Here is a 13797-nt window from a genome sequence, read left to right on the forward strand (position 1 = left end):
TTTTTTTTTCGCAGCATATTTAAAAGAAGTCAAAATTTTATCGTGATACTGGAAGTGCATCTATATCAGGCCGGGAAATTTTGACGCTAACTTCGTATATAATTTTTATTTTGATTTTGCAAACATCTGTGGTGTTTGGTTTAAAATCTACTCCATCGACTTTGGGATTTCGATTCTGACTAACTCTGAGGTAGTGTAAACATGAACGCTACATATAATTTCGATAAAATAAAAAAGTGGGTTTTGAGATTTCCTACTGCATTGTCAGATTTTAAATATTAAAATATTTTCTCATATTTTATATTCAAAGTTGGCGATACTTATAACACAATATATTAACCGGTATTTCAAAAGTGCTATACTAAAAATATATTTTTTTATAGATTTGTACAGACATAAAAGTAGAATAAGAAGTTTAGTTAGTTATCTATTTTGGTTCCAACTTAAACGGTGCTGTATTTCTTACTGTTTGGAATATTTTCTTGACGATAACTTTAAAAGTGACAGCCCCGTATGACAGAGAAAATAAAACATTGCAATTTTTTGCGTTTTTTTTGTTTACTTACTAGAATAGGTATATGTTTATCTAACACAATTAAAATTTCAAAACGTGGCACAAGAAAAATTGGAATTGTTTTATTGGGGTTTTATTCGTAAGGCACCCAATCTACAATTTTTATAAGATCTTCTTTGAACTTATCGGCATTCGGAAAATCACCAAGTTGAATATCTTCAATTTGTGCCTTATATTTTTCGTTAATTTCTCTCCTCATTTCGGGATGTTCACAAATACTAGTCAGAGCCTGAAAATCTATGCGATTAACTGCTGTCGAAAAAAATGGTTCGTCAGTACTACCTTAATTGCAAACACTTGAGTGGTGGCATTCAATTTGGTTCTCGACAACTGTACCAACCGTTTCATCATAGATTTTATCGTGCTGGCTCTTATTTTTTCCTCGCTCGTTATGGTACAAACCATTATAGCTTCAGCTGCGGCAGTGTGAACTTCACTCTCCTGCAAGCACGAATGATTCGTATAACTTTTTTGGCGTAATCATGATGCATTTACCGTATAGTGCAAGAGCCTGTTTAAAATCGGCAGTAAGTCGAGCTCTTTGGATAGTTTTCTACCTTCTTCGGTATAACACATAAGCGCAATTAATTTACACGTCTTGGCTGCTATACTGTTTTCTTCGTGTTCCAAAAATTTAATCTAGATACCATTAGACACATAGTTTCAGTCTTGATTAGTAGTATGTCATCACTAACCAAGGTTTGGAATCCGCCTTCTTGTATGACAATCTCTTTCCCTTTGCCGTAAATAAGAGACTCGAGTGTATCCAATTGTTTATCGACGACTTCTGGCCTTTCATTAACAATAGTTCCCAAAAGGATTTGGATAAAACCCGCATCGACCAATACATCTGCAGCTATTCCCAAAAAGAAAACGTACATGTTGTTTAAGGGTCAACACTTTTGCGGATTATATCGATAGAATGTTGATGCGGATATTCTACTTATTCATAAAACAACAGATGTCACCAACAAAATTTAATAGCTCGTTCAAAATTTACTATGGTTAGGGCGCAAAATTGAAATTTTTACATTCAGTTGGATGATTTTTCCATGTAGAATGAGGCAAACTATACATCACTACAGGATGGTTTAAAATTGAATTTTAAATGTTTTGTCATTTAGTTTCGCAGGAAGCCATCAGAATACAAAAGAAAACATTGTCACACAAGTAGACTACCTATCTGTCCTACCCCAGTACCCGACAGCTTCATTAAAAGTCTCTTTGACCAGATATCTGGCAATAGATTTCTCGATATGTGGCTTGAAGATGAAGGTATGAGACACACTAAAGCGCTCTTTAATGGACCGTCCAGGACTCTTGTTTGCAGCCTTGTCGGGCTCAACAGGAATCAGCTGAGGCTGACTATTGGGCTGATAACTGGACACTGGTCAACAAGAAAGCATCTTAGGAACATTGGCATCACACAAGATGAACACCGGATGAAACTCCTCTGCATGTACTTGTCGACTATGAACCACTCAGGAAATAGTATCAACAGTCTGGAAATGGGTGTTGGAAGGCTGAAGGCTAAAAGCTTCTTACCTACGAATGGCACAACAAGCTGAGCGCCCGGCTCAGATGAATTCAATCAATAATAAGCCAGCAGAATGCAAAAGAAAACATTGTCCGTGAATGATAAAAATTTGAAAAATATTTTAATGCGTTTGCTGAATGATTTTGCACAAATTAGAGAGTTAAACTTTACCGGTCGAACAATTTTCCATCAGATCAATCCGCATGTTCCGCATAAATGAAAAAATGAAGAATCGTTATAATTTCTGTGGAATTGGGCGACACTCGCAAACAACGAAAAGTCATTCATACTTTCTTTTATTTGCATTAAAATTCGAATTTTGGATCTATTTTGAAAACTAAATTTGATAATCAAAAAACATGTGAGCGTTCTATTTAAGAACCACATGGCGAATTAAACCTATAGTGGCACACATATAGTTACTAGAGATGTAGAGATCCTGCCTATGGCGATAATACAGGTATCCCCTTTTGAAGCAACTATGAAAAAAAATTGAGAAGGTCGATCCAACATGAGCATGCGCCAATGATGCCAACCAATGACCTTGCCGCATTCATCATTCAACATGACCACTGACAGACGATCAATAAGTTTACGACAGTATTTTATCAAAATATTCCTAGGTCTCGTTAAATATTCTGGGAAAACGAATTAAGAGTGTGGAAATCGCTTGACTGGGTTCTTGACTGTCATCGATTACAGGAGGATCTTGATAAGTTTTCTTTGTGGTGCAGACAGAACAATTTTACTCTTAATTTAAACAAGTGCAAAATTATAAGCTTTAGCAGATCCAAAAATCCAGTAATTTTCATCTATCATTTGATCTCTGAATCGCTAGAGAGACAGAACCTAGTTAAAGATCTTGGAGTTTGGCTCGATTCGGAGCTCACATTTACATATCACATTGATTTTATGACTAACAGAACTATTCGATTGCTTGGGTTTGTTTTTCGGACTTTCAAGGGTTTTGAGAACATCTTTACGTATAGGGAGCTGTACTGTGCCCTTGTGCATTCAATTTTAGAGTATGCTAGCTGTGTCTGGAAATCATACTATGCAATTCACAAGAAAAAAATAGAACGTGTTCAGCGTAAGTTCCTTAGATGGATAGATTTTAAATTGGGAATGCCGTTGGAGGAAATAAACTACGAGGAGTTATGAAGCTTTTGAATCTGACATTTTTGGAGAGTAGGCGCATATATTTTATTTTTAATTTGATGCATGCACCAGATCTTCTGGCATCTCCTATTAATGCAAGAAATAAGACTCTTTTTAACATCGATGTTCATAAGACCAACTATGGCGTTAACTCGCTTATGAATCGAATGTGCAAGCTGACAAATATTTTACTCTCAGTTAACGAGTGTATTGATTTATTTTCTGACCCTCTCAGTAGTTTTAATTGTAAAGTGAAGAAGACTGTTTTTAATTAACCGGCCACCTTGTAAACTTTGTAGTTTAGCAATTGTAAGTGTTGTTTGGATTAAGTATTATGACTCGGTTGACATGTGTGGGTACTATTTTTCTTATTTTTCTTAGATTAAACTATATTGTAAATGCTAAATGCGGCAATAAAAATTTTAATTTTAATTTAATTTAATTTTTAGAAAGAAAATGAAGCAAATGGCGTGAGCGGAAAATCATTACTTTCTGTAGGAAAAAATCAATGCTGTCTGCGGTGCTACGATATTATCTAATAGCTATATGATGGCACACTATCGTCAACAAAAGATAACAGTGAAGTCTTCTTACTCATCCAAAACCTGGCCACCATTTCTAAACAAGCAGCAACATGAATCCGTACACCCAAGTTTTCGTCATCTACAATGTCCGCCAAATTTGCAAGTAACAACTTGTTACCCACAATAGCTTCTCGGCCGGCGGCTAAACCTGCCAGGCCTGTGAGTGTATTTGTCGCTCTTTCTCTAATCGCACCATCTTCGTGTCTTATTAAATCCACTAATCTGAAAACCCAAAAAGAATATTTTCGATAATAGTGCATTTTAAACATTTTTATTTTCTCATACAAAGAAAAAAATTCATAAGGGATGATATTAGAAAATGATATTAGAAACTTAAATGATTTTAATAATATGAAAAAAATGATAAATTGCGACCCAGTTTTTTTTACACAAAATTGTTCTCCTTCACTACTGTCTTCATCTACCGCTAAGGCATAACTATTAAGGACTTCTCATTACATACCATTACATTAGTAATCAGTTTTCTCTCATAGTCGCTTTATTGTTACACCATTCTTTAGAATATTTGTCAATTTTCAAAGCAACATGTGTATCTTGATGGTAACAAAAGCAAAAGATTTTTTAATAATCAATTTCCTGGGAAGCTTTGGTTTGGCATTTAATTGTTAAAGCGCAACATTATTTTTAAAGATTTTATATGTGAAACACGCTGTCAATACATCTGATTGAACAATTTATCTAGTATTTAAGCGAATTTTATAAAATCTGACGCCATTCTTAATCGCCTTGAATCTATTAAGGGTTGGCTTTTATTGGTTGAATATTAAATGTTTTTTGACTCCTTTTATTTAAGACTAAACGCTGTTTCGACTACATTTTTCATTTTCCAACCAAATAAAATAAATAAAAATATAAAATTGATACAGCATGGATAACTAAGTACGGAATTAGTAAAATGGATGGTCTTGGAAATTTGAAAAATTAATTTAAATCAGATCACAAAAATTGCTGGAAATTATTTTCAACTTTATGTAATGACTCCCGGGCTCCATAATAACCATCTTGTGAGTACCTCGCGTTCAAATCTTTTTTTATTTAATGGTTTTTGTTCTATCTGTGAAAGGAAAGTGGCGGAATCAAAGAAACATTAAAGCTAAAGCTTTACTGGTTGTGGTTACCCAGAGTTTAATAATAATAAAATAAATTATGTCGACACCTCACATCTATATACTATATACTCTATGGTAGAAAGGTTTTAAAAATCAAGATCAAAATAATGTTAGCCTTTTTTATTTTTTTTTATCAAAAAATCAATGAATATAGACTTGTATTGGGTACGCTAAATGATCAATTATCTAATACTGATAACCGGTATTAAAAGATTTTAAAGTACTTAAAATTTATTGGCTTCTATTTAAGATAAGCCTGGTAAAAAAACACGTCCATCCATTTTATAAAATTTGGTTAAAATAACCTTATATTGTATAGGAATACATTTAAACAGATTTGTTATGTTTTCTAAATAATTGTGAACAATGTATTACATATATGCACTATCGATCCTTTTTCCAGTCTTTTTTATCAACAGTATATAAATTCCAATTTTCGAACGAGTTAAAAAAATTCTTGATAATTATCATTCCTCCTACAGACGAACGTCATTTCATTATCAGGACTTCAGTTTCTAAATTAATTGAACGTCTGATAGATATACGTATTTTTTTGTTGTTGTTCAAGAGGCATTAATAAATTACATCAAGGAAGTGCGAGGAAATTATTGCACACTTTTTCATTGCTGTATGCCGGTTACTTTTTATTGCTGATGTAATTATAAATTTGATATTTTGGATTGATACCTTGCTATTGCATGAACTAACTGAAGCTTTCCATCCAAATTGATGATACCTCTTCTCCAAGTTCCATTGATGGGGCTAACATCGTATAACCGGGCAAATATTGAAATGAAATTTATGGTACTTTTTTTTTAATTAATAGAATAAGAAGATTTGCATTCTTTCCGATTTGATTCAATTCTGTCTATACCTTGATTTTGTTCTTTTTGTTGAGCCCTTTTTTAACTTTTTTCTGGAAGTTGCAAAGTACATATCTTTTATACATTATTTAGGGGTTTAAATGATACAGTAACCGTATAAGTATGTTTATGCCACAATATTAAATACCTTTTTTTTTTGTTCCGTTAATACATTAACAGTGATTTTCTAAAATAATTTAAATATTGAGTATGCATTTCTTCTGAATACAAATTATAAATAACGCACCAAAGGAGTTATTATTACCACCAGAAATATTATAGGATACTTCATCTACATTGAATTTACTAACCTGTCGATTACCTTTATTTTGATAGCTTCATAAGCTCTCTCGGGATCGTGAACCAAATCGCATATGCTAGTTATGGCAGCAACGACAATTTGTGGATTTTTGTCGTGAAGTTCTCTTTTCTAAAACATACCGTATTGTCCAGTTGGAAAACAAGTGTTTAAGCAAAAAGGAGGACATTATAAAAAAGCTAATAACAGAATAAATTCTCCTTAATATCACTAAGTGGTTAAATATTTAAATACGGCGTCAAAACGATAATTGGAATTTTAAATTTTATTGGATATGTAAATAAAACAAGAAGTCGAGAAGTTTGTAATATGCTTAACGCAAAATATCTACAAAGACCGGCCAGGTCGTCCAAAAACTAATGAGAATACAACATTAAAATTTTATTAGAAGTTGGAGATAATTTCCATCGTGCGTCTTCTGATGTAGCTGATGTTAGCAAACGAATATTACCCTTACAAGATTACATTACAACAGGAGCCGAACAAAGAGAACCCTAAAATGTTTGTGAAACTGATGCAAATGTGCATCTTAAATCCATTTTTAAATTGTAGGTATTGGATTACAAATAATCCCCGATAAAAAGATAATTATTTGGACAGAGATTTTGTATAACAAAATTATTGGACCTTATTTTTTCTATCAAAATCTTACTGAAGCTCGCTATTTTACAATTCCCCTCAAAATGACTTAATTGCTACTTTCCAGGTTTCTTTCCCAAATTGAAATCAGCGCCATATGCCAGAGAAACAAAGTTGATTTCAACCGGCTGGTTCTTCGCCCCATTTTTATCAACAAATGCGTGAATATTTAAATACTGTATGGATTGGTAGAAGATGATCAATAGGGCCTGCAAGATCTCCAAATGTTACTACTTCACTGGATTTTTTCTTCTAGGGATATTTAAAATTAAAAATGTATAAGGAAAAAACCACAAACCTTAGATGGTTTAAAATTTAGAATTAGATACGAAATAAGGAAAATTAATCAAAAAGTAAAAAAAGGGGGGTTTGTGTGTGAGAACAATTCAAAATTATTTATTTATTAAAGTTTAAGTGGCCGCTAACTAAAAAACCAAGTTTATAATTTCATTTTTATATTAAAAAGAATAGGAAAAGAGGAATAAGTGGACCGAATAACAATTTAATCATCAACGTAATAAATTGTTCAAAGAATTTGTAATCAAGTGGAGCGTAATCAAAATATTTATGTGCGAATTTCATTTTTACTATTTGCAATGTTATTCCACGTTACGTTTCCTTATCAATTAACTTAACACGAGATGTTATTGTTGTTTGAACTCCTTGACATTGTTGCGTATTTATTGTTGGTATAAGTGCGTTTTATATTTTCGTAAAACGAGTTTAATTATAAAATTTCTCCTGTTTTCCTGTTAAACTTCCTCTGTCGTTTGTTTTTGGTATATTTTATATAAATACCCCGTTTAAAGATTCTTTTTGTGCGTTTTATCTATATTTTTCGACGGCAATATCATTTTTTTTTGTTCTGCACGTTAAAATAGGAAACTATGGACTGATTAGGTGTACGCAAAGTACCACTTTAAAACCTTAGCTTCATTAAGTTCTGCCATGAACCACTAGATTCCGAAAACACTAATGGACCACGTTCTAGGTTACACGGATTTTGCAAAAAACACCCTATAAAGACGAATTAAAGTAGTGACGTTGTTTTAAAAACATATGAGTACAATTATTCAAATGAGAATCAATTATATTACAAAATACGTAGGCAAATTATACAAGTTTCGGTGTTTGACGATGAATGTGAATTTTCCATTCCATTCAAACCGAGCGTGACGTTATTGGTGTTACGTCGATAGCCTGAATAACATTGTCACGGCAGAGAAATACCATTGTGGTTTTTATAAAAATTACGGCCCAAACAACGATGGTATAGTTTACTTTAAAAATGGGAGTTTTTCTTTAAAAGTATATGTTATCACTATCCATTCTCAGAAAAGAGCTAGAAAAAAATGTTTAATACGTAAATTTCTTAGACTGTTGGCTCCGACTTTCACTATTTGTTTTCGGGGTGTTGATTTTTGACCTGGCCTGAAAAAGCTTACGCAGAAAGAGTTAGTATCTAAATAGTTCAAGATTCGTATAGCGTGTTTGTTTGCAATATTTGCTTCATAATCACATTGGATTTTGCTCTTCACACAGCGCCTGTTTTGATGAAAAAATAAATAAAATGGAAGCCATTTTTTTGCTGTCACCATCATTAGGTTAATACGAACAAACCCTGCGCATCCACCAATTAAATGTATAAATTAAAGGTAAATGTAAGGATTTATAATGTTTTAATGAAAATTATATATATATATATATATATATATATATATATATATATATATATATATATATATATATATATATATATATATATATATATATATATATATATACATATATATATATATATATATATATATATATATATATATATATATATATATATATATATATATATATATATATATATATATATATATATATATATATATATATATATATATATATATATATATATATATATATATATATATATATATATATATATATATATATATATATATATATATATATATATATATATATATATATATATATATCGAGTAAAAAAAACCGATACAAAACTCACCTTATATTAAATTTTGTAACAAATTGCCACCATGTTTTAAACGAGAAAATGATATTTTGGAAGAAAGTATCGATCATGACTTGTTGCGGGGCCCTGTGTATTGTGATTTAATGTTTTTTCTGTGCCATATACTTTACTATGTGATGTTATATACACTTGCTATAGCCAATATTATTTTATATTTTTAATAATTTAGCTGACTTCTGTCAGCTAAATTATTGCTCTCCTAAATATTGGTTAGATTAATTTTTTTCATGTTGTCTTTTTAAGTATTAATGTTTATGCATTTTAATGTTTCTGATTAATTTTGCCGTGAGTCAAAACCTGATTCAGTAGATTTAGAAATTGCGCAACCTGTGGAAGTTTATTTGAAAAGCATACCTATGCTTCATACTTAATGATTTTTAAATTTAACTTGCAAAGCTAATAGGATTTCACCGATTTCGCGTACAACGTGCCGCAATTCAAATTTTTATAATTGTCTTCAACTAATTGGTTCTTCAACTTGATTTGCTAAAAGTTTTCCATACCAGTTTGGGCAAGGCCCACTTGCCATATCCTTGAGGACGTCTGGTGACATCAACTTTAGCGACAGGAATGTTAGGTTGTGCGGAAGTTAGTCTGTTGAAAACCGGCTCCAAAACTCTTTCGTCTGAATGTCTGTCGATGTTTTTGTAAGCTGAAAATATTTTGATTTGATTTATTGTGGTATTGTGGGATATCATATAAATTTTACCCTTCTGTGCTGAGCGATTGAGTATTCTCGGATTCACATTTTCAAAATCCCCTTGTAAATAGGAATAGTGGTGACAGGGTTGCATTAAAGCATCGAATGCTTTTAATGTTTTTAAAAATATTTCCTGTGACAATGCTTTTTAACGTCAAACTTGACGGAACGGTTTCCTTTTTTGGGAATGACGTGTATTTAATCACCAAATAAATACAGCATTATTTACCCAACTGTTCATTAAAACTTGGTGTTATTTCACAAATACAATTATTCTAGTTTTAAATAAGTTATTATTACGAAGTCGGTCTCGAACGAATTCGGAAAATAATCCGGATATTACTATAAGGTATCTGCCGCAAATAAGGCCCAGTTAATAAGAAATTGCTGTATTTGGCAAACACAGAGAAATTCAGACTCTCATAAATGAAACTACAGATACACGTTCAGTCTTAAAGGCATGTAAAACATTTAACACATTTTAAAAACTGTCATTCGGCTTTCTTATTCGAACATCGTTTAATAAAGCTCACAAAAAAATTGGGGTCGGCTATAAAGGCCCACCTAAAACAAGGCTAAAATGGGTAATGTACCTTTAGATATTTTTTGTATAAACAGCTATAAATCCTAAAATGCCAATTTTGCATAAAACATATTTTTTAGAACTAAATAAACCAACAAGATAAAAGCATTTTTATATCAATAACGCAAATTAAACAAGGTATACAGATATAGTCGTCCTTGTCGTCTTTTGTGAAGCCATTACATACTTCGTGGCACCAAGTGCCACAAGACACACAGTTTCGCATATCTAATTGTTCTGATTTGTTACACACAAAGCAATACCAAGGCTCGTTTTCTTGGACATCATTTTCCGTGCGCTTTCTTAACGAAACCCTCGATGATGATTCCGAATTTTTCATTTTTTTTGGATGTTGTAGGTCTGGATTTAGAACTTGAAAAAAAACAGGGCTTTGGTTACCAGCTGTACCTTGTAATTCAGGGATTTTCCGGTGTAGGAAGAAGTTCTTTAAAAGGCTTATTAGGATCTTTACTTTCTTCTTGTGGCTGCGCCTTATCCGAGATCGTATTATCAGTCTCGACAGGTGTTTTATATCTTTCATCGTTTATTATTAGAGGCTTTTCCTTGGAAATTTTTTAACATCCTAAGTGGAATGTCATCTTCAGAGTCGTCTAGATTATCGCTGGATTGCATATTAATATCAATAATATTATTGTTACAATTATTGGACTCAGTATAGTTGTTAACATTATTAGCATTAACGTTTTTTCCATCATATCCTCTGCGTAAAGACGTTCAGTTGTTAGTGATGGGACAAAAGTTGATTCAGGAAATATAGTAGGATCAAGTGGATACAAGCCTGGCGCTTGAAAATCGCTTAAAATGTTCTCTGGGGTCATGCATCTGGGCCAAACTTTAGATAGAATTTTGGCAAAACGAGATTTGTTCATACGACGATCTGGTTTTGCCTCCCAAAACCTGAGAACTTCTTGGTCCCCGTAATGTTCATCTATAAACCGCTTTATCTATATGCGTGGTGTTAGGTGGCAGACTTATATTCAACCAGTCTGCAACCTCGGTTATGGAAATGTCCAGGTGACTAGCAGCTCCATCAAAAACTAGCAAAATAGTGTCTGGATCTTTGTAACGATATAGGTACCTTAGAAATTCAATTAAAAGATCATTGGTCATGCTACCCTTTTCGGCCATTTTAACTGGGGCATCTGGTGGTAGGTTTTCTTCCTATTCAGGCTTTAATCCATTTCCCTTAAATATGAACATAGGTGGAATACTATTTCCCAAGGAATTACAGCACCCACCAATGGCCACATTTTCTGCGTGCTCAGGGGCAACTAAGTGAACACGGCACCTTTTTGCCGAATAACAAGTTGTTGATGATGAATAGTTATTCGGCATCCCTTTTCGTCCATATTGAAAACGTTCTGTGGATTTTGGTGCAAATTCATTTCATTAAAGTGCTCACCAACTATAAATTTATTTAATTTTTGGGCTCGGGTTGGATTCATTTGTTGCGCCTTGCGCTTAGACAAATTAGGATTACGTTTCAAAGCCCCATAGAGGCAATGCTTACCAGCGACTCCTTTGGAAGCATAAAATGGGTGTTAGCGGCATTCCGATTTCACAGAGACGAATTATTCTTTCAGAAAATTGTTTTTCTTGATCGGCAGTTAATTTATTTAGATGGTTTCTAAGAGTTCTCCTGGGTATTCCATATCTTTGAACAGCTTCTCTTTGGGACAATTTGAGTGATTCTTACCTTTAAATATCGGAAATATAGAAAAAAACAACGTAGACCTCAAGGCACTATTTAGGGAATGATCTTGTTTTCCTAAAAAAGAAAATATTCACGTTCAATTCGAGGTCGCGTTGTTTTCCCTGATATTACACCACTGGATTTTTATTTTTGAGGAGTGATAAAAAATATAGCTTATAAAACAAGACCCAGAAACCAAGATGCACTTGGTGCTAGAATAAAACAAACCTATCAAGAAATTGACGAAAGAACTTAGATGAGTCTCCGGAAGAATTGAAAAATGTATTCGAATATTATTAAAGTGACTATATTCTGAGATTTTTCTATCCATGGCACAGTAATTTATCCAATAAAAAAATGAACTATTAATAATTTTGAATAATATTCGAAACAACTTTTTCGACTAATATTTTCTTCTCTAACGCGAAGTAAAATATCGAACATTGACCCTGTTTGTGGATTCGCAGTAGGCCGAGTTTAAAATTTAAATTTCAGTTGAGTATCTTAAAAAAAGTGAACCATCAACCCGTATGACTGTGCAAAACTTAAAATCTGTATTTATTTAGATAGCCCAAATATAGGAGTGTCTTCATTTTAAATACGACACACTGTATAATTTTGGTAGTATTCTAAAATCGAAAACCGTTTTCTGTCAACCACTGCATGGCTTTCATTAGGTATATATTAATTACATGTGACAAGTCGAAATCGTGTGATGTGCGTAATTATTAAGGAAATTAATTTACCTACTTTAAAGCTCGTTGTACCCATTTTCTTATTTAGTAAATTGTTGATTAAATAGATACGGCCTATAATAGCCTAATTTGTGAAACAGTTTATTGAAATCACAGGACGACGATGAATAGTAGCGTTACTAAAAATAACCAGCAGCGTCTAGATTTAGTACAGACTTTTTGGTATGTATGGGTGTCTGTTTATATTTTGCGCCAATATAATACAAAATGGTTTTTTATCTATCATCTATTTGTAATTATAGAAAAGTATTATATTAAATATAACGCCCAGTATATTTTAATTTATTTGAAAATAATTTCTCTTCCTGATTTCGAGAATACAAAGTTCGCCTTTATTATCTTTAGCCGTTTTTCCAACATTCACGTTTAAGTTTTAAATTATTTTCAAGTAAGTTAAAATATTCTGGGGGTTATAATTAAAACAATGCAAGATCAAAGGTAGCTATGGTGCAAAATATAAACAAATACCTTGTACACATATCAAGTTTGATGCACACTCTTATTGCCAAAAAATTTTTTTTTTCACAATTGTCATAGAATGAGCGAGAAATATATATGGCGGAATTTACAAATCTCGCGTATGCCAAATTTCCCGAATGGTCCCAAATCATGGTAATAAAAAATAGTTTTCACAACAAAAGCTAAATTGGTGTTTAAGCTAAGTTAACTTATCATCAGCACATATTAGCGTGGTGCAAAATACCAAGTTATTTGGATTCTACATCTAAAACTATCATTTATCTTTTGTTCCTTGACAGTGAATTGAGACCGTAATAGATTTTCAGGCAGTCTGATTTTCGTCTTTAGGTCAAATTTAGCAATTTGCGTCTATTTTTTTGTTCGTATATTCGGGATCTCACAGTGATAAAGAAAAAAGAAATGTTTTACAGCTTCTTTGGCAAATGTTTTTAGTTCCTTATATTTGCAGAGGGTGCAGCAACATTCAAAAATTTGCGATGACTTTATTTTGACATGGATGCGTGGCTGTTTAAATGAAACTCGACAACACTGAGCAGGTTTTTGTTAATTTAAGCATAGACTCAATCTTGTGATTTTTGAGACGAATCACTGAGTTTGACATAACTCATTTAAATTATTTTATATTATATTGACATTTATTATTATTAATTATTATTTATTATTATTAGATCTAAAAAAACGTAAATGACTAAGCATATTTGGGAGTGCGGACAT

General features: G+C 32.3%; 1 protein-coding gene across 2 annotated transcripts; it reads right to left on the reverse strand.

Moving 5' to 3' along the window:
- Positions 1–521: 521 nt before the first annotated feature.
- On the reverse strand, positions 522–12711 carry LOC132705310 (radial spoke head 14 homolog). 2 transcript variants are annotated; one of them, XM_060675825.1, is made up of 10 exons: positions 12599–12708; positions 11394–11923; positions 9561–11340; positions 9355–9503; positions 6158–6276; positions 3864–4075; positions 1270–1430; positions 1070–1213; positions 857–1015; positions 522–803 (listed from the first exon to the last, which is right to left on the reverse strand). In XM_060675825.1, exons 3-10 carry the CDS (start codon positions 9643–9645, stop codon positions 648–650), a joined length of 1185 nt encoding a protein of 394 aa, XP_060531808.1. In that variant the 5' UTR covers positions 9646–11340; positions 11394–11923; positions 12599–12708; the 3' UTR covers positions 522–647. The 2 variants fall into 2 exon arrangements, with proteins under 2 accessions (XP_060531808.1, XP_060531807.1); XM_060675824.1 differs by having other exon boundaries at positions 9561–11923; positions 12595–12711.
- Between the last annotated feature and the right edge of the window lie 1086 nt (positions 12712–13797).

Source organism: Cylas formicarius, unplaced genomic scaffold (assembly GCF_029955315.1).
Source record: "Cylas formicarius isolate icCylForm1 unplaced genomic scaffold, icCylForm1.1 PGA_scaffold_7__23_contigs__length_41026272, whole genome shotgun sequence".
NCBI classification, from domain to species: Eukaryota; Metazoa; Arthropoda; class Insecta; order Coleoptera; family Brentidae; genus Cylas; species Cylas formicarius.

Coding starts and splice junctions, on each gene's coding strand:
- LOC132705310 (XM_060675824.1), bottom strand. CDS start 9,645: ATGCAACCCTGTCACCACTATTCCTATTTACAAGGGGATTTTGAAAAT. Junction 9,504..9,560: donor CAATCGCTCAGCACAGAAGG/GTAAAATTTATA, acceptor AAATATTTTCAG/CTTACAAAAACATCGACAGA. Junction 4,076..6,157: donor AAAATAAAGGTAATCGACAG/GTTAGTAAATTC, acceptor TTGGGTTTTCAG/ATTAGTGGATTTAATAAGAC.